This window comes from Carcharodon carcharias, chromosome 14 (genome assembly GCF_017639515.1).
Source record: "Carcharodon carcharias isolate sCarCar2 chromosome 14, sCarCar2.pri, whole genome shotgun sequence".
Taxonomy (NCBI): domain Eukaryota; kingdom Metazoa; phylum Chordata; class Chondrichthyes; order Lamniformes; family Lamnidae; genus Carcharodon; species Carcharodon carcharias.
The window spans coordinates 4,134,368-4,161,369 of NC_054480.1; the positions used below are offsets into that span (position 1 = coordinate 4,134,368).

The following is a 27,002-nucleotide window of genomic DNA, read 5'->3' on the forward strand; positions in this document are numbered from 1 at the left end:
CCTAAAACTTTCATTCCCTCCACCACCAACGCACAGTGGCAGCAGTGTGTACCATCTACAAGATGCACAACAGCAACTCACCAAGGCTCCTTAGGCAGTAACTTCCAAAACCACGACCACGACCATCTAGAAGGACAAGGGCAGCAGATAGATGGGAACATCACCACCTGGAAGTTCCCCTCCAAGTCACTCATCATCCTGACTTAGAAATATATCATCGTTCCTTCACTGTCGCTGGGTCAAAATTCTGGAACTCCCTCCCTAACAGCACTGTGGGTGTACCTACATCACATGGACTGCAGCAGTTCAAGAAGGCAGCTCACCACCACCTTCTCAAGGGCAATTAGATATGGGCGATAAATGTTAGCCTAACCAGCGATTCCCACATTTCATGAAAGAATAAAAAAAAGTGAGAAATGCTGGAAGATTGTTAGCAGATATCCTGTTTCAGTCAAATAAGACAGCCCACTCCTGAGACACCGTAACGTGCTCAGTATTTTAAACTGCTATCTGAAGATGAGTTTTATTGTTTCAGTTAAGTGCATCTGAGAAGGAGTGTTCTGTAAGTTTGGTCTATTGTGAACTAAAGTGGTTTAATGATTATATCTGCCTTTCTCTAACTAGGTGTTTTTGCTCAGCATGGTTTTCGAGAGACTGAAGCAGTATGTGTGCATTACTAATATAAAATAAAAACAGAAAATGCTGGAAAAACTCAGCAGGTCTGGCAGCATCTGTGGAGAGAGAAACAGAGTTAATGTTTTGAGTCCATATGGCTCTTCTTCAGAGCTAAAGAGAAGTAGATATGAGATGAAATTTATACTGTTTAAGAGGGGATGGAGCAGGTGGAGCAAGATAGAAGGTCAGGGATAGGTGGGAGCCCAGAAGAGATTGACAAAGATCCTCATGGACACAAGACAAAGGGAGTGTTAATGATGGTGTTAAAGACTAAAGAGGGTGCGGTGCTGATAGCGGCATAAAGATAAGATAGCAGAATGTATTAATAGCAGAACATGGGTCAGTGCTCTGTGAAAGCACAACATAGAAACAGTGACAGATGGGCATTGGGTGGGGGGCGGTGGTGGGGGGGGGGGAATGCTGGGGAAAAAGGATAAAAAAAGATAAAATAAAATAAAATAAATAAACTTAGCATTGAGTTCAACAGCTTCAGACCATGAACTCTGTCCTCTATCTTTACCCCTTTTAATCCATTTTTAATGTTCATTTCTATTTACTTATTTATTTAAAAAAATTTTTTATTCTCCCCCCCCCATGCCCATCTGTCACTGTTTCTATGTTGTGCTTTCACAGAGCACTGACCCGTGTTCAGCTAATAATACATTCTGCTATCTTATCTTTATGCCACTATCAACACCCTCTTTAGTCTTTAACACCATCATTAACTCTCCTTTCATCTTGTGTCCATGACACCTTTGTCAAATCTCTTCTGAGCTCCCATCTATCCTTGACCTCCTATCTTGCTTCACCTGCTCCATCTCCTCTTAAACAGCATAAAATCCATCACATTTCTACTTCTCTTTTGTTCTGAAGAAGAGTCATATGGACTCAAAACATTAACTCTGTTTCTCTCTCCGCTGAGCTTTTTCAGCATTTTCTGTTTTTATTTCAGATTTCCAGTATCCATTTGCTTTTATTCTGTGTGCATTACTGTTTGTGAAACATGAGAGAATATGAAAATGGAATAGCAGTTAACATAAAAGGGAATCCAAAAATCTCCTACTAGTATGTAAATAGTAAATGGGTAGTAAGAGGTAGAATGGGTGCTATTAGAGCCAAAGGAGAGATATGTGCTTCAAGTCGCAAGGCAAGGCTGGAATGCTTAACCAGTTCTCTGTATTGGTATTTTCTAAGGAAGAGGATGTTGACAAAATATTGATAGAAGTGGAGGTGGTAGAAGTAATGGATTGGCTGAAAATTGATAAGGAGGAGATACTGGAAAGGCTGGCTGGATGGATAAGTTGCCTGGTCTAGATAACCTGCATCCCTGGTTGCTAAAGAAAGTGGGAGTGGAGATAGAGGAAGGGCTTATCATAATCTTCCAATCTTCCTTAGAAACAGGGTAGAGAAGATTGGAGGGTTGAAAATGTGACACCTTAATTTACGAAAGGATGAGAGGTCAGTCTTAATGCCTACAGGCTAGTTAATTTAACATCAGTGATGGGCAAGTTTTAGAAACAATAATCAGAGAAAAATCAACAGGCTCTTGATGAGGTTTGAGTGAGTTAAGGAGAGTCAGCACGGATTTGTAAAAGGCATGTCGTGCTTAACTAATCAAATTGAATTTTTTGATGAAATAACAAAGTTGATGAAGGGAATGCGGTAGATGTTGTCTATATGGATTTTTAAAATGCATTTAACAAAGTACCACATAAAAGGATGGTTACCAAAATTGAGGCTTATGGAATAAGAAGGTCAGTGTCAGCTTGGATAGAAAGCTGATTTAAGGACAGAAAACAGTGAGTCATGGTAAATGGTTGTTTTTCAGACTGGAGGATGGGTAGACCATGGTATTCCCCAGAGGTCAGTGCTAAGACAATTGCATGATTTGGATTTTGGAATACAGAGTAATATTTGGATGATTCAAAATTTGGAGGTGTGGCAAACAGTGAGGATGATACCAAACAACTGCAACAGGACAAATATAGGCTAGCAGAATGGGCAGACAAGTGACAGATTGAATTTAATAAAGAAAAATATGAGGTGTTATATTTTGGCAGAAGGTATAGGGAGAGGCAATATAAACTTAATGACACAGTTCTAAAGAATTAGTAGGGACAATGGGATCTGGGGGTTCATGTGCATAAACCTTTGAAGGTAACAGGACACCTTGAGAGAGTAGTTAACAAAGCATATGGGATCTTCAGTTTCACAAATAGAGATAATAGGATAAAATGCTGAAACTTAATAAAGCTCTGTGAGGGCACAACAAGAATATTGTGTCCATTTCTGGTGAGGAAGGATCTGAAAGTCCCTGAGAGGGTACAGAGAGGTTTTCCAGAATGGTTCATGACGAGGGATTATAGCTACAGGTTAGGTTGGAGAAGTTGGGTTTGTTCTCCTTGGAACAAAGGAGATTAAGGGGAGGGCTAGAGGTTTTCAGAACCTCCCCTTTGCCCTTTCCCCCACCTCTCTCTTTCCCTGCCTCTGCATTTGTGTCAACCCTGCTACATCTCTAACATTTCTCAGTCTTAATTAAAGGTCATCAACCTAAAACACTGAGGCCCGGATTTTCGCCATGATGGAGATCCTCTCGGTCATAGTGAAAACCTGGAAATGGCTGAAAGTCCTAAGTCCCGCCCCTGAACCCGGCATTTCCCATCTTCACGAGGGACTGGAGTCAGGCCAGGGTTTGCACATGCACGATTTGTGCGGCAGCTAGCTGTTTAAATCACCAGCTGTCCCCACGGAGGTGGGATTTTGGAAGAATATGAGTGTGCAGATTAGAACAGGTAAAAGTAGGTCTGAACTTGTTGGATTCTTATGGATAACCAGGGTACCCCTTTGGATAAGGTTCCGGGGCAACCATTGGAAGAGGCAAAGTACCCTTTGGGATTGTTAAAAGTGAACATGATTATGTACTTTTACACACAAACTCATTGGAACTATCAAGCTGTAAAAGAGGTGTCCAGGAGCTGTCCAGCTGTCAAGGAAATGTCCACTTGTCAAAGAAATGTCCAGGAACTGTCCGGCTGTCAAGGAACTGTCCGGCTGTCCAGGACATGTGAAGGAGATGTCCAGCTGTCAAATCTATCCAGGAAAACTATCCAATGTATCAAAGCTGTAACAGTTACCCAGAAAGTGTCAAAACTGTCAGGGAACTGTCCAAGTAAACTAGGTGGGTTGAAAAAAGTGATAGGGGGCATGGGTTGGACTGAGTTGGTACTAAGCTGGTATAGTGGATATGGAGACAATGGGGTTGGGTAGAGGTGCATTAAGTTGACATAGAGGTATGGGGAAAATGAGATGGGTACAGGGGCACTAAATTGGCATGAGGTATTGAGGCAATAGAGTAGGTAAAGGGGTACTGAGTTGGTATGGGGCATAGAGGCCATGGGGGCTGGGTGAGGGGACATGGGTTGGCATGGATGGGACATAGGGAGTGTGTGGGGGGTGTGAGGGGTGATGGTTGAAAGGATGTTTTTTGTGTTTTTAAATGATTTATTTAATTACATTGCTGGGGCACAGAGTCAGAGGTTGCGTGGAGCCCGCCTCCCAGCATGCCCATCAGTCTGCGGGTTTGCTTCAGTGTTGCCCACCCCAGCTCCTGTTTCAGCCTCCCCCCCACCCCCCCCCCCCTACCCCAGCCACCCCCGGACTGAAGACCCCACCTGCGGGCGGCCATTCTGAAAGGTTGGGTTTGCTGAAGCGGGGAATCCCTGGACTTTGCGAAACCCGCCCTGGGGATGAAAATCTGGGCCTGACTGTTCCTTTCTCCACAGATGCCGCTTGACCAGTTGAGTATTTTCAGCATTTTCTGTTTCTATTTAAGATCTCCAGCTCTCCAGCTTTTATCATATGGCGACTCCTTGAAACATATTGATCATGCATCATTGTTTAAAGTGAAGCATTCAGTTCTGATAGGGATCTGTTCTGATAGGGATCTGTTCTGATAGGGATTGGTTCTGATAGGGATCTGTTCTGATAGGGATCTGTTCTAATGTTTTTAACAGGCTCCAGGTGCACCTATTGGGGAGATTTTTGCAAAACTAGAGCTTTACATGTGGCTGGGAACCACAAAATTCATGAAGAGCAACATCAGCAGTCTGCCCCAGGAGTTTATTCCAGTCTATGAGGAAGGCATAAGGAGAACAGAAATTTCTCGACCGCTACCACCGATCAAGCTGAATAGTGACTGTAAGGGTTTATACTTGTATTCTACCCCTCCAGTACCCACCCCCCCATACCCCTTTCTATACCCACCCCCATACCCCTTTCTGTACCCACCCCATACCCCTTTCTGTACCCACCCCCATACCTCTTTCTGTACCCACCCCCCACACCCCTTTCTGTACCCACCCCCTCCCATACTCCTTTCTGTACCCACTCCCTCCCGTACCTCCTCCCATAGCCACCCACACCTGTACCATGCCTACTATCTTTAACTTCATATTTTTGGGGGAATTTTTCTCTGTCTGAAAACGAAAGATTTTGTTGGAGAATGCAGGGTTTATTTGTACAATTTGCACCCAATGTCAGCATGTGTATCACAAGCCGTGTGTAAGAAGCAGTCTTAGAATGTCCTGCATAACATTCATCTGCCACAATTTAACTTCCCACATAAACCCTCACTAACATTCAAGATAATAACAAAATGAAAAGATGGAGCTAAATGATTATCTACAATTATTTATGCAGCTCAGGTTCACAGGTGGGTTTTTTTGTCTTTGAGAGCGGTCTCTGGTCACTGATAGAAAGCACAGGCCAATTCTACTCAAGAAGTTGTGTTAAAGTAGTTTTCAGACTCTGTAAATGTGTTAACTACAGAGAATTATTCAATAACTTCTGTAATACAAACACATCCATCTAACTGCTAAAAGCTAAAAGTGAAAATTTGGTGTTGAAAATTGGATCTGGATATTTCTTGGAATTATAGAATTATAGAATTATATATAGAATTATACATAGAATTATTATAGAATTATAGAATGGTTACAGCACAGAAGGAGGCCATTTGGCCCATTGTGTTTTTGCTGGTTCTTTGCAAGATAACCTGCCATGGCTGAGTTGCAATTTCCTGCAGTTAGACATTGGAAGCATTGAGTGGATTCTTCCTGGCCCCTTACAGGTGGATTTAAAGGTGTGGGGATTTGGGACAGAGCATGGAATGGCGGGCAGTCTTTCAAAATCTCGTTGGGAGGGCGATTTTCCCAAGAGGGGGTTGCCTGGGGAATCGGGAGTCACTCCATTGAGCTCCAATTAAAGCCGAAGTCAAGGGCCATTATCCTAATGCCAATGCAACAGTCCTGATGTCACATGTTACCTGTAACCCATGTTGCATGGAGGCACAAGAAACACAAGAAACAGGAGCAGGTGTAGGCCATTTGGCCCATCGAGCCTACTCCGCCATTCATGGCTGATCTTGGGCTTCAACTGCATTCTCCCACCCAATCCCCCATATCCCTTCATTCCCTGAGAGACCAAAAATCTGTCTGTCCCAGTCTGAAATGTATTCAACAATGGAGCATCCACAACCCTCTGGGGTAGAGAATCCCAAAGATTCACAACCCTCTGGGTGATGTAATTTCTCCTCATCTCAGTCCTAAATGATCGGCCCCTTATCCTGAGACTGTGCCCCCGTGATTTATATTCCCCGACCAGTGGAAACAATCTCTCAGCGTCCACCCTATCAAACCGCTTCAGAATTTTTTCAGTGAGATTGCCTCTCATTCTTCTAAACTCCAGAGAATATAAACCTAATTTACTTAGTCTCTCATCATAGGACCAACCCCCTCATCCCAGGGACCAATTTAGTGAACTTTCGTTGTACCGCCTCTAGTGCAAGTATATCCTTCCTTAAATGTGGAGACCAAAACTGCACACAGTATTCCAGATGTGGTCTCACCAAAACCCTGTACAATTGTAGCAAAACTTTATTCCTGCATTCCAATCACCTTGCAATAAAGGCCAACATACCATTTGCCTTCCTAATTGCTTGCTGTACCTGCATGTTAACTTTCTGTGTTCCTTGTATGAATACACCTAAGTTTCTTAGGGCATCAACATTTACAAGTTTTCATGCCTTTTTAAAAATATTCTGCTTTGCTATTCTTATGACCAAAGTGAATAACTTCACACTTCCCCATATTAGACTCCATCTCTAACCCAGCTCTGGCTGTAAAGTGCTGTGGACCCTCTCATTGGGCTTTCCACCTCAGGAACCCACCCTCCATCCTTAATTAATGGTGAACACAGAGGCAACCCGTTAATTAACTGCCTTCCGTAAGATTGTGATTCGGTGCAGATGTCAGGCACCAGTGGGATCGGGACCTGGAAATGGTCCCAACCCTCGATTTTTTTCAATACCAGGAAGATTCCACCCATTATCTTTGATCACTTCCATTAATCCCCTTCCCTCATCACTGAATCCATCCCTCTCTGACCATTACCTATTTGATTCTAAGATGAATTTCTGACCCCATACCCTCTCCATCACTGTGATTTCCACCTCTACAATATTACCCATATCCACCCCTTCCTTATTCCGTCTGCTCCTCCAAGCTCGACTATTCCAAAGCTCTCCAAGTCAGCATTGCCACCTTGTAACCTTTGGTATCTTCATCTCATCCAAAACCTTGCTCCCCCACCACCACCCCCCTCCCCAAATTCTAAATCACACCACGTCCTATTCACCCTCACTCCTGTGCTCACTGACCTATGTTGGATCCCTGGACCCAACTGCAATTTAAAATTATGGTTCTTGTGTTCAACTTCCTCCTTTTCCCTTAACTTCTTGCAGCCCCACAGCCTTCCAAGATATTTGCATCCTCCAATTTTGACCTCTTGTATATCCCTGATTTTAATTACTCCATTCCTGGCAATCTTGCCTTCAGTTGGTCAGGCCTAAGCTCCAGATTTCTCTTCCCAAACTTCTGCCCTCTCTCTCCACCCTTAAGATACTCTTTAAAACCTATCACTTTGACCAAGTTTTGGTGGCCTGGTTGAATAGCTCTTTCTTTGCCTCTGTGTCATATGTTACATGATTATGCTCTTTTATTTATATTCATTCATGGGATGTGGGCTTCACTGGCTTGGCCAGCATTTAATGCCCATCACCAACCGTCCTTGAGAAGGTGGTGGTGAGCTGTCTTCTTGAACTGCTGCAGTCCATGAAGTACCTTGGGACATTACCTATGTTCAGTGTGCCATATAAATGCAAATTGTTGTGTTAATGAATATCTATTTTTTTTCCACTTATAGACAATAGTTATTTCCAGTTGCGAGCTCATATGTACCAAGCTCGAAGTGTCCTTGCAGCCGATGACACTGGATTATCAGATCCTTTTGCAAGAGTTGTATTTTCAACTCAGTGCCAATCAACCAGGGTAAGAAACTTTAATTATTTCTTGATGTAATGTGCATTTTGTTTTTATTCTGGTGACATTTGTGTGATGTTAGTGGAATCTTTTGAGATCAAGTTTGTTCCAAATCAATTCTCTGGGCCAGACTCACTAATCTGAGCCAATCAGCTTTGCAATACCCAAGGCCACTGTTGATTTTGTAGCTTATTCCCATTTACCTCCTTTAAAACTGTGTTCGTGAGTCCAAGTGGTTACAATAGGAAATTGACAAGTCCTACAAGACTCTTGGTTCCAGCTGGTTAAACTTGAAGAATGTTGGACTTCAATATGAACTGTCAACACCTGTTATTAAGGAAGAGTAAAAGAGTGCATGTGAATCCCTGCATTAGTTGTAACGGACCAAAGTGTGAACAATGGAGAAAAGAACAGAAATGCCAGGCTGGCCAAATTCAGAGCCCACAATGCTCTTTTCTTCCTATCCAAGGTCATAGATTCATAGAGTTATACAACACAGAAACAGGCCTTTCGGCCCTTTGTATCTGTGCTGGCCATCAGGCACCTATCTATTCTAATCCCATTTTCCAGCACTTGGCCCGTAGCCCTGCATGGTATAATGTTTCAAGCGCTCATCTAAATACTACTTAAATGTTGTGAGGGTTCCTGTCTCTACTACCCCCTCAGGCAGCATGTTCCAGATTCCAACCACCCTCTGGGTGAAAAAATTTTTCTTCAAATCCCCTCTAAACCTCCTGCCCCTTACCTTAAATCTATGCCCCCTGGTTATTAGCACCTCTGCTAATGGGAAAAGTTTCTTCCTATGCACCCTATCTATGCCCCTCATAATCTTGTATATTTCTATCAGGTCCCTCCTCAGTCTTCTCTGCTCTAAGGAAAACAACCCTAGCCTATCCAGTCCCTCTTTATAGCTGAAACGCTCCAGCCCAGGCAACATCTTGGTGAATCTCCTCTGCACCCTCTCCAATGCTATCCTACCCTTCCTATAGTGTGGCGACCAGAACTACACACGGTACTCCAGCTGTGGTCTAACCAGCATTTTATACAGTTCCAGCATAACCTCCCTGCTCTTATATTCTATGCCTTGGCTATTAAAGGGAAGTATCCCATATGCCTTCATAATCACCTTATCTACCTGTGCTGCTGCCTTCAGGGATCTATGGACATGTACACCAAGGTCCCTTTGATCCTCTGTACCTCCTGGGGTCCAACCATTTATTGTGTATTCCCTTGCTGTGTTAGTCCTCCCAAAATCCTCACACTTCTCAGGATTATATTCCACTTGCCACTGCTCCATCTTACCAGCCCATCTATATCGTCCTGTAATCTAAGGTTTACCTCACCATTTATGACACCAATTTTTGTGTCATCTGTGAATTTACTGATCATACCTCCTATATTCACGTCTAAATCATTAATGTGTACTACAAGCAGCAAGGGTCCCTGTCTCCTGCCACTAAGCCAATTTTGGATCCAATTTGCCAAATTGCCCTGGTTCCCATTACCTCTTATCTTTTTGACCAGTCTCCTATGTGGGATCTTGTCAAAAGCCTTACTGAAATCCATGCAGATTACATCAACTGCACTACCTTCACTACACAACCAGTCACCTCCTCGAAAAATTCAATCAAATTTTTTAGACATGATCTCCCCCTGACAAAGCCATGATGACTATCCCTGATTAATCCCTGGTGGAGATAAATCCTGTCCCTCAGAAATTTTTTCAACAGTTTCCCTGCCACTGATGTTAGACTCATTGGCCTTTAATTACCTGGTTTATCCCTCCTACCCTTCTTGAATAATGTTACCACATTCACTGTCCTCCTGTACTCTGGTACCTCTCCTGTGGCCTCACATTGCAGCCTGGGATACATCCCATCTTGGCCTGGGGATTTATCCACTGTTAAGCCTGCTAAAACCACTAATACCTCCTCCCTTTCAATGTTAATTTGTTCAAGTATATCGCAGTCCCCCTCCCTGATTTTTACACCTGCATCGTCCTTCTCCATAGTGAACACAGATGAAAAGTAATAATTTAAAACCTCAACTTCAACCTCTGGCTCCACACACAGATTACCACTTTGGTCCCTAATGGGTCCTACTCTTTCCCTGGTTATCGTCTTGCCCTTAATACATTTATAAAATGCTTTGGGATTTTCCTTTATCTTGCCCACCAGTGTTTTTTCATGCCCCCTCTTCAGTCTCCTAATTACTTTTTAAAGTACCCCCCCTACACTTTCTATACTCCTCCAGGGCTTCTGCTGTTTTTAGCCCTCTGTATCTGCCATAAGCCCCCTTTTTACCCCCCTTATTCAATCCTCTCTATCCCTTGACATCCAGGGTTCCCTGGACTTGTTGGTCCCACCCTTCACCTTTAAGGGCTGAACTCTCTCCCTACTTCCTTTTTGAATGACTGCCACGGGTTCAATGTAGACTTTCCTACAAGTAGCTGCTCCCAGTCTACTTTGGCCAGATCCTGCCTTATCATTTTGAAATCGACCTTCCCCCAATTCAGGACTTTTATTTACAGTCCATCTTTGTCCTTTTCCATAACAACCTTAAATCTGAGAGTTACGGTCACTATCCCTAAAATGCTCCCCCACTGACGCTTCTACCACTTCCCCAGCTTCATTCCCTAAGATTGAGTCCAGTACCTCCCTGTCTCTTGTAGGGCTTCCTACATGCTGGCTCAAAAAGCTTACCTGGATACATTTGAAGAATTCCACCCCCTCTAAGCCTTTCACATTAAGACTATCCCAGTTAATAATGGGGAAGTTGAAATCTCCTATTATTACCCTGAGAATTGCCTACATATCAGCTCCTCTATCTCCCTCTGATTGTTTGGAGGTGTTTAGTACACTCCCAGCAAAGTGATTGCCCCCTTTTTTCTTTTTAAGTTCTACCCATATGGCCTCATTTGAGGCACCTTCTAAGATACCATCCCTCCTTACAGCAGTAATTGACTCCTTGATCAATAGTGCAATACCACCTCCTCTTTTACACCCCGCTGAAGATTCTATACCCTGGAATATTGAGCTGCCGGTCCTGCCCCCCTTCAACCATGTGATAGCAACAATTTCATATTCCCATGTGTTAATCAACACTCTGAATTCATCTGCCTTACTTGTAAGACTCCTTGCGTTAAAATAGATAAAATCCAACCTTGCATTGTTCCCTGTGCCTTGACGGGTTTTTATTTGCTCTGCTTGCCAGGTTGACTTAGTTTGTTTTCTATATTTGGCTGTGCATCATCCCTACCATACCTCCCCTCTGTATCCCAACCCCTGCCAAATTAGTTTAACCCCCACCCCCCACCCAACCCCCCAAAAGCACTAGCAAACCTCCCGGCAAGGATGTTGGTCCCGTTCTGATTCAGTGTAACCCGTCCGACTTGCACAGGCCCCACTTTCGCCAGAAACAGACCCAGTGATCCAGGAAACTAAAGCCCTCCCTCCTACAGCATCTCTTCAGCCACGCATTCATCCTGTCTATTCTCCTATTCCTATACTCACTAGCACATGGGCACAGGGAGTAATCCAGAGATTACAACCTTTGAGTTCCTGCTTTTTAGTCTGCTACCTAGCTCCCTAAATTCTTGTTGCAGGACCTCATCCCTCTTTCTACCTATGTCGTTAGTACCAATGTGAACCACGACCTCTGACTGTTTGCCCTCCCCTTGCAGTGGCATAATGGTATTGTCACAGGACTAGTATTCCACAGACCCAGGGTAATGCATTAAGGAACTGAGTTCAAATCCCAGCACAGCAGATGGTGAAATTTGAACTCAATAAAAATCTGGAATTTCAAGTTTGATGAGGACCATGAAACTATTGCCAATTGTTGTAAAAACCCATCTGGTTCACTAATGTCCTTTAGGGAAGGAAATCTGCGGTCCTTACCTGGTCTGACCTACATGTGACTCCAGACCCACAGCAATGTGGTTGACTCTTAAATACCCTCTAAACAAGGGCAATTAGGGATGGGCAATAAATGCTGGCCTAGCCAGTGACGCCTGCATCCCATGAATGAATAATTTTTTAAAAATGCCCTGCAGCTGTTCTGTGACATCCTTGACCCTGGCACCAGGGAGGCAACACACCATCCTGGAGTCACATCTACAGCCGCAGAAGTGCCTGTCTGCACCCCTCATTATTGAGTCTCCTACCACTATTGCTCTTGTACTCTTACTCCTCCCCCCTTGTGCATCTGAGCCACCCACAGTGCCGTGAACTTGGCTCTGGCTGCATTCTCCAGAGTAACCTTCAATCTCATTTTCCAACACACAAAAACGGTTCATGAGTGAGATTCACTCTGGGGCTTTCCTGACTACCTGCCTGCCTCTCTTCTTCTGACTGATGTTCATCCATTCCCTTTCTGACTGCACTTCCTTAAGTTGTGGAGTGACCACATCTAAAAACATGCTATCCACATAACCCCCAGCCTCGCGGATGCTCCGCTGTGTATCCAGCTGACATTCATGCTCTGAAACCTGTTGCTCGAACTGGTGAAGCCGGTGGCACTTCCTGCACATGTGGTCATCCAGACTGTAAGGAGTGTCGAGGAATTCCCACATGCTGCAGGCCGTACAACACAAGGGGCTGAGCTCCCTTGTCATATTTTTTGTTTGTTATTAATTAAAAGACTATTTCCTTAAAGTTAAGCCCTTCTCTGCTCATTGAAGTTTCGCTCTTTACAGCCCCGCTCTGCTCACTGACACGTCTGAGCGTGAAATAAAGCACGTTGACATTGGCCGAGTGTGCTGATGTCAACACGCGCTCTCACCATAGTTAGGTCAGCAGGCGCGTGCTGGAGTCAGCAGCGCATCCACCTATAATTAAAAGGCCTATTAAAAGTTAACAATTGTCCTGAATTTTTCACTGTCCATCCAACCAAATGGTTGACAGGCAGACAAAAAGGCCAAGTGGCCTTTGCATTTTTTAGGAAACATTATCCACGAGCGAGACGAGGTTTCCTAAAGCAAATAAAAACAAAATAAAAATTTTGCACTTGATTTAAAAACATGTCCCTGCTCATTTGACAGTCACATGAGGGGACATGTTTAGTGACATTTTTATTTTGTCCGTTAGTTTTTTTAAACCGTGCCTCAGGGAGATTGAAACACTCTTTCACGCGCAGGCGCAAAGTTTGTGTTAGGCCTGCTCGCCCTCCTCTTCCCACCCACACAGACAGCACTGAGCGCTGCTGTTCATGTTCCACGCTGGGCGGGCTTTAATTGGCCCACCCACGTAATATCACAGGTGGCGGTTAGCTTCCTGACTGCCCTAGCCTGCCCCCACCGAGCATCCCCGCCAAGGGCAAAATCCTGCCCATGATACCCATAACAAGTCAAATTCCAAGTGAGTTTTCTTAACTTCAGACCTCTGGAGACAGCAGCTTGAGGCATAGATGCTGAAGGCTTTTTTACACTCGTAAGATCTTACAAACAGTATTCTCTCCTTTATTCGTATCTTCCTCCTTGAATGCAAATAATCATTGTTTCATTATGTCTTTGGACTTTATCTCCCTGATAATAAAACCCTCATAGTACTAAGTTTTACCAGTAATCTTTGGGAAAAATAAACACACTGTTTTTAAACTTCACCTGGCCAGGTTGCACATTTCACCCCTCCTTTGAAAACAATCTAGCCTGGTTTGTTTAAAAATGCAAATATTCCCTTGACACCTATGTTTCTAAACTTCCCCATGTTTACCTAATTAACATTTCAAACCTACCTTCTCTTCTTACAACGGAGCACCCAGACTAGCTGCCTCTAATTTAATTAATTCTCACACACACACACACACACACACACACACACACACACACACATACACACACACAGACACATATAGACGCATCCCACTATTACTCTATTTTACAATAAATTCCAATAACCTCATGAGAATTATTGATAGTGGAGAGCCACGATTAGAAACCATCAGATGACGAAGACACTACATAGGCCAGGATTTTCTTGTCCCATTCTGGTGGGATGTGCCACGGGAGATTTGGTGGCCCGGCTAGAAGTCCATTGACTTTCAGTGGGACTGGATGATCCCAGCGGTGGACAGGGCTGGAAAATCCCGCCCATAGAGAGTTTGACATTATTCTGGCTTCAAGCTGCCTGTGAGAGGGAGAAAGATCTGCTGTACCTTTGAAAGCATTGATTGCTTAACAATAAGTGAGAAATCCAAGGTTCGAGATAAGACAGCTATCAGCAAGACCTTGAACTTTGTGAAACTATTGTAAACATGAACAGTCTGTTCTGTCTAGTAACAAACTTGGGAAAAATAGATAGTAATACAGATATTTTACTGCAATTTCTGGAGGTCAAGAAGCAGCAGACAACTTAACCTCCTCACCTCCCAGCCAGACAATCTGACCACGAGTTTCAAATCGCACAGCTTTCTTTACCTGTATCCTTATGTCAATGCAATTATTTAGAAAGTGTTTCGGTCTCAATTCATTACTTTTCATACACTAAAGAGTTCCAAACTCTTTGAACTCTCGCAGGATCGCTGTTACACCCTATGATTCTAAGGGAGACTCAGCTTGTCACTTGGCCTCTACATTTTCGAAGTTGATGCAGTGGCTGTGCTCTAACAGAGAGCATACAGTTCAGACCAGACAAATGAAACTCCAGCTGTGCGAACCCTTCAGTCCTTTAGCTTGGAGCTTCTTAAACAAACAAGAAATGGTTCATATTATGAAAAGATATGGCATTAATAATGGTATTAGATATAGTATTAAAGATATGGCGTTAATAATGATATTAGATATAGTATTAAAGATATGGCGTTAATAATGGTATTAGATATAGTATTAAAGATATGGCGTTAATAATGATATTAGATATAGTACTAAAGATATGGCGTTAATAATGGTATTAGATATAGTATTAAAGATATGGCGTTAATAATGGTATTAGATATAGTACTAAAGATATGGCGTTAATAATGGTATTAGATATAGTATTAAAGATATGGCGTTAATAATGGTATTAGATATAGTATTAAAGATATGGCGTTAATACTGGTATTAGATATAGTATTAAAGATATGGCGTTAATAATGGTATTAGATATAGTATTAAAGATATGGCGTTAATAATGGTATTAGATATAGTATTAAAGATATGGCGTTAATAATGGTATTAGATATAGTATTAAAGATATGGCGTTAATAATGGTATTAGATATAGTATTAAAGATATGGCGTTAATAATGGTATTAGATATAGTATTAAAGATATGGCGTTAATAATGGTATTAGATATAGTATTAAAGATATGGCGTTAATAATGGTATTAGATATAGTATTAAAGATATGGCGTTAATAATGGTATTAGATATAGTATTAAAGATATGGCGTTAATAATGGTATTAGATATAGTATTAAAGATATGGCGTTAATAATGGTATTAGATATAGTATTAAAGATATGGCGTTAATAATGGTATTAGATATAGTATTAAAGATATGGCGTTAATAATGGTATTAGATATAGTATTAAAGATATGGCGTTAATAATGGTATTAGATATAGTATTAAAGATATGGCGTTAATAATGGTATTAGATATAGTATTAAAGATATGGCGTTAATAATGGTATTAGATATAGTATTAAAGATATGGCGTTAATAATGGTATTAGATATAGTATTAAAGATATGGCGTTAATAATGGTATTAGATATAGTATTAAAGATATGGCGTTAATAATGGTATTAGATATAGTATTAAAGATATGGCGTTAATAATGGTATTAGATATAGTATTAAAGATATGGCGTTAATAATGGTATTAGATATAGTATTAAAGATATGGCGTTAATAATGGTATTAGATATAGTATTAAAGATATGGCGTTAATAATGGTATTAGATATAGTATTAAAGATATGGCGTTAATAATGGTATTAGATATAGTATTAAAGATATGGCGTTAATAATGGTATTAGATATAGTATTAAAGATATGGCGTTAATAATGGTATTAGATATAGTATTAAAGATATGGCGTTAATAATGGTATTAGATATAGTATTAAAGATATGGCGTTAATAATGGTATTAGATATAGTATTAAAGATATGGCGTTAATAATGGTATTAGATATAGTATTAAAGATATGGCGTTAATAATGGTATTAGATATAGTATTAAAGATATGGCGTTAATAATGGTATTAGATATAGTATTAAAGATATGGCGTTAATAATGGTATTAGATATAGTATTAAAGATATGGCGTTAATAATGGTATTAGATATAGTATTAAAGATATGGCGTTAATAATGGTATTAGATATAGTATTAAAGATATGGCGTTAATAATGGTATTAGATATAGTATTAAAGATATGGCGTTAATAATGGTATTAGATATAGTATTAAAGATATGGCGTTAATAATGGTATTAGATATAGTATTAAAGATATGGCGTTAATAATGGTATTAGATATAGTATTAAAGATATGGCGTTAATAATGGTATTAGATATAGTATTAAAGATATGGCGTTAATAATGGTATTAGATATAGTATTAAAGATATGGCGTTAATAATGGTATTAGATATAGTATTAAAGATATGGCGTTAATAATGGTATTAGATATAGTATTAAAGATATGGCGTTAATAATGGTATTAGATATAGTATTAAAGATATGGCGTTAATAATGGTATTAGATATAGTATTAAAGATATGGCGTTAATAATGGTATTAGATATAGTATTAAAGATATGGCGTTAATAATGGTATTAGATATAGTATTAAAGATATGGCGTTAATAATGGTATTAGATATAGTATTAAAGATATGGCGTTAATAATGGTATTAGATATAGTATTAAAGATATGGCGTTAATAATGGTATTAGATATAGTATTAAAGATATGGCGTTAATAATGGTATTAGATATAGTATTAAAGATATGGCGTTAATAATGGTATTAGATATAGTATTAAAGATATGGCGTTAATAATGGTATTAGATATAGTATTAAAGATATGGCGTTAATAATGGTATTAGATATAGTATTAAAGATATGGCGTTAATAATGGTATTAGATATAGTATTAAAGATATGGCGTTAATAATGGTATTAGATATAGTATTAAAGATATGGCGTTAATAATGGTATTAGATATAGTATTAAAGATATGGCGTTAATAATGGTATTAGATATAGTATTAAAGATATGGCGTTAATAATGGTATTAGATATAGTATTAAAGATATGGCGTTAATAATGGTATTAGATATAGTATTAAAGATATGGCGTTAATAATGGTATTAGATATAGTATTAAAGATATGGCGTTAATAATGGTATTAGATATAGTATTAAAGATATGGCGTTAATAATGGTATTAGATATTGTATTAAAGATATGGCGTTAATAATGGTATTAGATATAGTATTAAAGATATGGCGTTAATAATGGTATTAGATATAGTATTAAAGATATGGCGTTAATAATGGTATTAGATATAGTATTAAAGATATGGCGTTAATAATGGTATTAGATATAGTATTAAAGATATGGCGTTAATAATGGTATTAGATATAGTATTAAAGATATGGCGTTAATAATGGTATTAGATATAGTATTAAAGATATGGCGTTAATAATGGTATTAGATATAGTATTAAAGATATGGCGTTAATAATGGTATTAGATATAGTATTAAAGATATGGCGTTAATAATGGTATTAGATATAGTATTAAAGATATGGCGTTAATAATGGTATTAGATATGGTACTAAAGATTTGGCGTTAATAATGGTATTAGATATGGTACTAAAGATATGGCGTTAATAATGGTATTAGATATGGTACTAAAGACATGGCGTTAATAATGGTATTAGATATGGTATTAAAGACATGGCGTTAATAATAGTATTAGATATGGTATTAAAGATATGGTATTAATAATAGTATTAGATATGGTATTAAAGATTTGGTATTAATAATAGTATTAGATATGGTATTAAAGATTTGGTATTAATAATGGTATTATATATGGTATTAAAGATATGGTATTAATAATGGTATTAGATATGGTATTAAATATATGTTTTTAATAATAGTATTAGATATAGTATTAAATATATGGCATTAATAATGGTATTAGATATGGTATTAAAGATATGGTATTAATAATAGTATTAGATATAGTATTAAAGATATGGCATTAATAATGGCATTAATAATGGAATTAGATATGGTATTAAAGATATGATAATAATAATGGTATTAGATATGGTATTAAAGATATGACAATAATAATGGTATTAGATATGGTATTAAAGAATTGGTATTAATAATGCTTTGGGAGTATTTTCAGCAGCCTGATTGTCCCTGGACTTTTCTGCTGCACTTGCTTCCTGCCCTTCATTTCACCGATCGGGAGTTTTGCTGTTCACTGCAGACTGATGGACTCTTTCGAAGTGTGTGACTGAGTCACATAAACTTGTGATTTTCTTCAAAGAGCAAATGTGGGACATCTGTAGTTTCAAAATATTCCACAGTCATTGAAATAGAGAATTGACAGCAAATAAAATTCTTCCACAGTATCTGGAAGAAACGCTTTCCCCAATGTGGTCCGAGATGTTGCTGTTTGATCAGATCCTGATAGAGGGAAGTAAAGAGGAACTGAAGAATGATCCTCCCATAATCATCATCAATATCTTTGACTATGACAGCTTGGTGAGTTTCAGACTAATACAATCTCAGAAAAGAATTACAGTGGAATTGTCACCAGAGTAAAAGATTAAAACTACAGAATGGCATTCAAGTAATAACACACTGCTACATGAGAATAGATGTTGGACTGCTGCACCAGCATTGAGATTGGAGAGAGCAATTGACCTGTATAACAGTACTGGTGGGGACAGGTCTGTCACTGTATAACACTGGGGTGCAGTACTGGTGGGGACAGGTCTGTCACTGTATAACACTGGGGTACAGTACTGGTGGGGACAGGTCTGTCACTGTATAACACTGGGGTACAGTACTGATGGGGACAGGTCTGTCACTGTATAACACTGGGGTACAGTACTGGTGGGGACTGGTCTGTCACTGTATAATACTGGGGTACAGTACTGATGGGGACAGGTCTGTCACTGTATAACACTGGGGTACAGTACTGATGGGGACAGGTCTGTCACTGTATAACACTGGGGTACAGTACTGGTGGGGACGGGTCTGTCACTGTATAACACTGGGGTACAATACTGGTGGGGATGGGTCTGTCACTGTATAACACTGGGTACAGTACTGGTGGGGACAGGTCTGTCACTGTATAACACTGGGGTACAGTACTGGTGGGGACAGGTCTGTCACTGTATAACACTGGGGTACAATACTGGTGGGGACAGGTCTGTCACTGTATAACACTGGGGTACAATACTGGTGGGGATGGGTCTTTTACTGTATAACACTGGGGTATGATACTGGTGGGGATGGGTCTGTTACTGCATAACACTGGGGTACAGTACTGGTGGGGACAGGTCTGTCACTGTATAACACTGGGGTACAGTACTGGTGGGGACTGGTCTGTCACTGTATAACACTAGGGTACAGTACTGGTGGGGACAGGTCTGTCACGGTATAACACTGGGGTACAGTACTGGTGGGGACGGGTCTGTCACTGTATAACACTGGGGTATAGTACTGGTGGAGACAGGTCTGTCATCGTATAACACTGGGGTACAGTACTGGTGGGGTCGGGTCTGTCACTGTGTTACACTGGGGTGCAATACTGGTGGACAGCGTTTAGTGAATGATTGTTGATATAATTCTCATGGAGGAATTAAGGTTAACTCTCTCTCTCCTATGACCTTCACCTGTCCCTTGTAGACAGCCAGGAGGCTGCGATCAGATTGTGAGCTGAACGGGTAATTATAAGCCCATCTGTTGTGTGATGTTACATTTTTAGATCCACCACAGTGTTGGAGCCCAGGATATTTATGGTGATAATGATGAAATTTGGAATGAATTAGAGGTGACGTTTTCCTTTCTCATAAACACAGGGAGGCCCAGAGTTTCTTGGGCGAACATTCGCAGCTCCCAGTGTTAAGCTGCAGGAGGACCCCTACATCAGACCTTCCCTAAAGTTTCATGATATTTACAGAGGCCAGACCATGGGTGGGGAACTGCTGGCAGCCTTTGAACTTATAGAACTTGACTACACTGGATATGGAGAGGTAAGAGTTGCTCATGTTCTCGGATTATTAACTTCAGCTTTTGCAGCAAATGAACAGCAGACATCAGCCAACCTGCTGTGAATTATCCAGCTGGGACCAGAGCCATACCCTCTGCCAGCAACAAACACTCTGTTCCAGGACCTTCAGTCTGGCTTCCATCCTGTTTACATGCAGAGTGTTTGATCAGAGTCCTCCAAGGGATATGACTATGATGATGGTCTGTTATTCAGCTAAGAATGTAAGAAATAAGAGCAGGAGTAGGCCATAAAGCCTACTGCATTATCCACTGAACCCTCTCCTGCTATTCGATACCATCATGGCTGATCTGATCTCGGCTTTAACTCCCCTTTCTTTCCTGTTCATCATAACCTTTCATTCTCCTTTAGTTCAAAAATCTGTTGATGACTCAGCCTCCACTGCTCTCTGTGGAAGAGAATTCTATAGATTCATCGCCCTCTGAGTGAAGAAAGTCCTCTTCACCTCCGTCTTAAATGGGCGACCCCTTATTTTTAAACTGTGTCCCCGAGCTCTCGATTCCCCCAGGAACATCCTCTCAGCATTGACCCTGTCAAACCTCCTCAGAATCCTACATGTCTCAGTGAGGTCACTTCTCATTCTTCTAAACTCCAATGAGCAGAGGCCCAACCTGCTCAACCTTTCCTCATTTTCAAACCCGTCATCCCAGGAATGAGTCTAGTGAACATTCTCGGAACTGCCTCCACTGAAGTATATCCCTGTTTAAGCAAGGAAACCAAAACTGTACACAGGACTCTGGGGGCAGGATTTAATCTAATGTCACAGCACCTGCTGGAGGGTCACTAAGTCGTCAGGGACCTGGCATGAGCCCATGGTGGTTGGTTGAATCCAATTTTGTGGCGAGAGCCTGGTGAATGGGGCTTGCTAATGGATCACATGGTGGAGGGTGTGGCCCTCATATTGGGAATCCTGCATCACCTGATTGGCTGTGCAGGCGCCATATTCCAAGGGCAGCCAATCCGGTGTTAGAGTTGGAAATCGTCTCGCAGCTTTTTAAGAAAGTTCTGCAGTTTAAATCTTCAGCTTCAGAATTTCTGTTGCTTTAGCTCAAAAAGACATTCTAAAGTCCAGGGAGAAGATTCCTCCAGCATCACATGAGATCATTCGATGCCATCAACAGGGTCAACTGAGGTTTGAGATGTCACAATCCAGTCAGTATGTCCCCTGATGAAGAAGGACAGGGTAGATGATTCACATGCTGCCACTACCCTCTCCCTGCAGGCATCCTCCTGAGTGTCCTCCCCTTTTGCACTCAGATCTGTGATGCCACTTTAAGGGATGACCCCTCTACACCTCAGCTGTGCACTGCCACTTCACATTTTAGAGTTGGTACTTCTGGGTTCTGAATTTTCTATCTGGGTCTCAGCCCCTCACATTGTCAGCTCACCCTGTTTGTAAACAGAGAAAACCTTCCCAAGATCAACCCAGTGTGCCCCTGTGACTCATTCCAAAGGACACTCACAGTGAGTCAGGGAAACCAGATGTAAGTTGTCAGCTTTCACTGGGTATGTTACTGAAGGCATGAGAAACATGTGTGATTTTCACTGAATCAGTAGACAGGATTAAATTTTGTCGAACTGCATTTAAATTATATGCAAATAGACATTTAGCTTTCCACCAGCTAACAGGCAAGTTTCAAACCTTCCCTCTGCTGAATGAATCACCTACAGTGGGTCTAAGGCACAGCTACTCTGGTAATTTTCTGGTCCTGCCATGTGACCCTCTCCAGCAGCCTTTACAAAATCCAGCCCCGGGGCGGTCTCACCAATGCTCTGAACTGTTGGGACAAGACTTCCCTACTATGCGATTCCCCTTGCAATCAAGGCTAACATTCCATTTGATTCCCTAATTACTTGCTGTACATGCATACTAACTTTTTGTTTTTCATGTACAATTTACATTTACAATTGCCCAGGTATCTCCTATCTGCAAAAAGCAGGACAAATCCAATCCAACCAATTACCACCCCGTCAGTCTACTCTATCATCAGTAAAGTGATGGAAGGGGTCATCAACAGTGCTATCAAGCAGCACTTGCTTAACAATAACCTGCTCACTGACACTCAGTTTGGGTTCTGCCAGGGCCACTCAGCTCCTGACCTCATTACAGCCTTGGTTCAAACATGGACAACAGAGCTGAACTCCCGAGGTGAGGTGAGAGTGACTGCCCTTGACATCAAGGCAGCATTTGACCGAGTGTGGCATCAAGGAGCCCTAGCAAAACTGGAGTCAATGGGAATCAGGGGGAAATGTTGCCAGGGCTAGAAAAGAGTAGCTACGAGGAGAGATTGGATAGGTTGGGGTTATTTTCCTTAGAACAAAGAAGGCTGAGAGGTGACTTGATTGAGGTGTACAAAATTATGAGGGGAATAGATATCGTGGACAGGATAAAATTGTTTCCCTTGGTGAAGAATTCTAGAACCAGGGGACATAGATTCAAGATAAGTGGCAGAAGGTGTAGGGGGGACATGAGGAAGAACTTTTTTACACAGAGGGTAGTGGATGTCTGGAATTCGCTGCTCAAGTTGGTGGTAGAGGCAAAAACTCTAAACTCTTTTAAAATGTACCTGGATCTGCACCTTAAGTGCTGTAAGCTGCAGGGCTATGAGCCGGGTGCAGGAAGGTGGGATTAAAAAGGGCACCTGGGTGTCCTCGGGCTGGCATGGACAAGATGGGCCAAATGGCCTCCTTCTGTGCTGTAATTTTTCTATGGTTCTAACTGGGAGTCATACCCAGCACAAAGGAAGATGGTTGTGGTTGTTGGAGGCCAATCATCTCCACCCCAGGACATCACTGCAGGAGTTCCTCAGGGTAGTGTCCTAAGCCCAACCATCTTCAGCTGCTTCATCAGTGATCTTCCCTCCATCCATACGGTCTGAAGCAGTCCATATACATATGAAGCAAGACCTGGACAATATCCAGGCTTAGGCTGATAAGTGGCAAGTAACATTCGTGCCACACAAGTGTCAGGCAATGACCATCTCCAACAAGAGAAAATCCAACCATCACTCCTTGACATTCAATGACATTACCATCACTGAATCCTCCACTATCAACATCCTGGGGGTAACCATTGACCAGAAACTGAACTGGACTAGCCATATAAATACTGTGACTACAAGAGCAGGTCAGAGGCTAGGAATCCTGCAACGAGTAACTCAGCTCCTGACTCCCCAAAGCCTGTCCACCATCTACAAGGCACAAGTGAGGAGTGTGATGGAATAACCCCCACTTGCCTGGATGAGTGCAGCTCAAACAACACTCAAGAAGTTCCACACCCTTCAGGACAAAGCAGCCCGCTTGATTGGCACCCCATCCACCACTTTCATCATCCACTCCCTCCACCACCGACGCACTGTACCATCTACAAGATGCACTAAGGCAACTCACCAAGCCTCCGTCCACAGCACCTTCCAAACCCACAATCTATACCCCCTAGAAGGACAAAGGCAGCAGATAGATGGGAACACCACCAACTGCAAGTTCCCCTGCTTCCTGACTTGGAAATATATTGCTGTTCCTTCACTGTCGCTGGGTCAAAATCCTGGAACTCCCTCCCTAACAGCACTGTGGGTGTACCTACACCACATGGACTGCAGCAGCTCAAGAAGGCAGCTCACCACCACCTTCTCAAGGGAAATTAGGGATGGGCAAAAATACTAGTCTAGCCATTGATGCCCACATCCCAAGAGTGAATAAAAAAAAAGGATCTCATTGCAGTTTATGAGATCTTGCTGTGTGGAAGTTTACTGCCACATTTCCTACATTATAACATGGCTACCCCTCAAAAACACTTCACTGGCTGTGAAGTTGTTTGGGAAGTTCTGAGGTTGTGAAAGGTGCTACAGAAATGCACTTCTCTTTATTTCTGACAATGCTGCAGCGGAGGAAGTTAAAATTGTAAAAATAGGAGCATGAAAGATCTGGAAAACTGATAGAATGAAGGTGAGAAAATGGGAGAATTCAGCTTTGATCTTTAATACACGATTCTTATTTTAGCCATCTCTGTCAGATGATGTGGAATCCAAGGATCCAGAATATCTTGATGAACAGATGAAATATTTCATTATTCCTGCAGGCATCCGACCAAAGCTCAAGACGTTCAGAATTGAGGTGAATTTCCATCTGGATATTAATTCTCTTGTGAATAAAGTTGACCCTTTTATTAATCTGAAGTAACGAGGTTGATGAAGGGAAAGCACTGGATGTTATCTCTGTGAATTTTAAGAAATTGTTTGACAATTTCCACGTAAGAAGCTGATTAACAAAATTGAGGCTCATAGACTCAGAGTCAGTTTGAATTAAAAATTGGCTTAAGGATAGAAAGCAGTGAGCTGCGGTAAAGCGGTCAGCCGTGGTAAAGTGGTGAGCCACGGTAAAGGGTTTTTTTTTTGGACTGGAGGCTGGTGGACTGTCCCCCAAGGGTCAGTGCTAGGACCACTGCTTTTTTTGACATATTGGGTATTGGAATTCAGAATAAAATTTCTATTTTTGCCAATGATTCCAAACTTGGAGGAGTGGCACACAGTCAGGCTAACAGAATGGGCAGACAAGTAGCAGATGGAATTTTATAGCTAGAAGGGTGAGGTGATGTAATTTTAACAGATGGAACAGGGAGAGGTGATACTGTCTTAGGCCTGAAATTTGCATTCCAAGGTTGTGTTTGCACAGGAGTCGGAGCTGCACCCGCCAACAATTAAAGAGCCAGTTAAGGTCATTAAAAATCTCATTGACCGTGATCTTATGTTGCCCGTCCACTTTTGTGGTTGGTGGACAGACCAGTCGGCCTGGTGGGCTTCACGTTTTTCCTACAACCTTGATCCAGGGTGGGGTGAAATGTCTGGCATGAAATATAATCTAAAATGGTGTCTGATGACTGAGGTTTTTTTGAGTTCTGTTGCCGGGTGCTTGAAGATGCTGCACAGACACAGTTTGCTGCATTGTCTTCTTCTCATTTAATCTGTCCAGGTCTGCAGCTCTCTGAGGTAGCTCCGCAGCAGTTGTCTGCCTTCAGGGAGCTCACTAGCAGCGTCCACCTGCACCCTCAGTGCCCGTCCCCGCTGGCAGTACTGAGCATTTCTCAGCGCCCATTTCACACTGGCTGCCTGTTCATTGGCTAGCCACATAAAATTGCGTTTGGAGGCCGATCGAGGGTGGAAGCGCATTTCGCATCTGCTTCCAGGCCCGTCGATTGTGTGCGACTGATGAGCCTTAATGTGACAATTCTAAAGAGAGGGCTAGGCCAGAGGGAGCCGAGGGTTCATGTGCCTCAATCTCTGAAGGTCGGACATATTCAGAGTGGCCAGCAAAGCATATGGAATCTTGGATTTCGTAAATAAAAGTCCTGAGTACAAAAGCAGGAGAGTTATGTTTAACCTTTTAGGTCACAGCTGGAATACTGTGTCCAGCTCTGACCACCACACTTTAGTAAAAATGTGAGGGTCCTTGAGAGGTGCAGTGGAGATTTACCAGAATAGTTCCAGGGATGAGGGATTTTAGGTGCAAGGTTAGGTTGGAGATTATTGGGCAACAGGTGTAAGATAGAAACACAGAAGCCAGCAGTAGGATTAGGCCATTCGGCCCTTCGAGCCTGCTCCGCCATTCTATATGGTCATGGCTGACCCTCTTTCTAAGGTGTGAGGAAGAACTTTTTTTTGCCATGAGTAAAAAAGACAAAAGGAAATTGGGTGGATACTTGAAATTAACTTAGTGTTACAGGGATGGAGTGGGGGAATTGAACTGATTGGATTGTTATACAGAGAGCTGGCATGGACCTAATGGGTCAACTGGCCTCCTCCTGTGCTGTAATGACTCTAGGGGCAGAATTTTACCCTTAGTGGGGACGGGTTCAACGGGGGCAGGTTCAATGGGGGCGGGTTCGACCGGCTCGGTGGGGGCGGGTTCAACAGGCTCGAGGGGGGGCGGGTTCGATGGGCTTGAGGGGGGCGGGTTCGACGGGCTCGAGGGGGGCGGGTTCGATGGGGGCGGGTTTGACGGGCTCGAGGGGGGCAGGTTTGATGGGGGCGGGTTTGACGGGCTCAAGGAGGGCGGGTTTGATGGGGGCGGGCTTGACGGGTTCCATGGGGGGTGGGTTCGACGGGTTCGAGGGGGGTGGGTGGCAGCGGTTTGGAAGCGCATGGTGATTTGACACTGACAGGTCAGTTAAGACCCACCCAGCGTAAACGGCGTCTGGGGAACTCTGCGAGAGAGAGCGGTTGGGGGAGGGGGAATGGTGTTCGCTGGGTCTAATGGTGACCCTGTGGTCATTCAAAACCGGCCTCGGCAGCCTCTGGGGGGACGCGGATGTGAAGGTGGATCCCGCTGTGGGTGGACACGGCAGGCAGGAGGGCAAGACGGCCTCTTGTTTCTCGGACCAGTGCCTCACTGTTCTCCTGGAGGAGGTGCCATCCAGGGCCAGCAGTTACAACCTGGTGAGCTGCACATGGATCCAGTGCTGTATCCGCTTTAACCATCTCCTGCGATCGGAAAGGGTGCTTTGTAGAACAGTTAAGAGCTGCCCATCCCCCTATGGAGCTCAGAGGTGTTAGAGTGTTTGTGCCAAATGTCAATGAGGCAGCATCTGGCCAAGGAGCTGAGCCCTGGCTGCTTGGACTGAGTGCCTTGCAGCTCCAGGGTCACGAATCGGCTGAGCCCTGAGAGGATTGGCCAGGCTGCAATGGAGCTGCAGGTAGAAAGTGGACTCATCAATGCTCCTCCCATA

General features: G+C 42.3%; 1 protein-coding gene across 3 annotated transcripts in view; it reads left to right on the forward strand.

Moving 5' to 3' along the window:
- The window catches only part of fer1l4 (fer-1 like family member 4), a 351,889-nt gene that overhangs the window by 155,639 nt on the left and 169,248 nt on the right, over positions 1 to 27,002 (forward strand). For all 3 annotated transcript variants that reach the window (XM_041204900.1, XM_041204899.1, XM_041204901.1), the window contains exons 23-27: positions 4,689 to 4,872; positions 7,936 to 8,060; positions 18,613 to 18,747; positions 20,073 to 20,246; positions 24,281 to 24,394. In XM_041204900.1, coding sequence (XP_041060834.1) covers positions 4,689 to 4,872; positions 7,936 to 8,060; positions 18,613 to 18,747; positions 20,073 to 20,246; positions 24,281 to 24,394 — 732 coding nt within the window. The remainder of the gene's footprint in view (positions 1 to 4,688; positions 4,873 to 7,935; positions 8,061 to 18,612; positions 18,748 to 20,072; positions 20,247 to 24,280; positions 24,395 to 27,002) is intronic.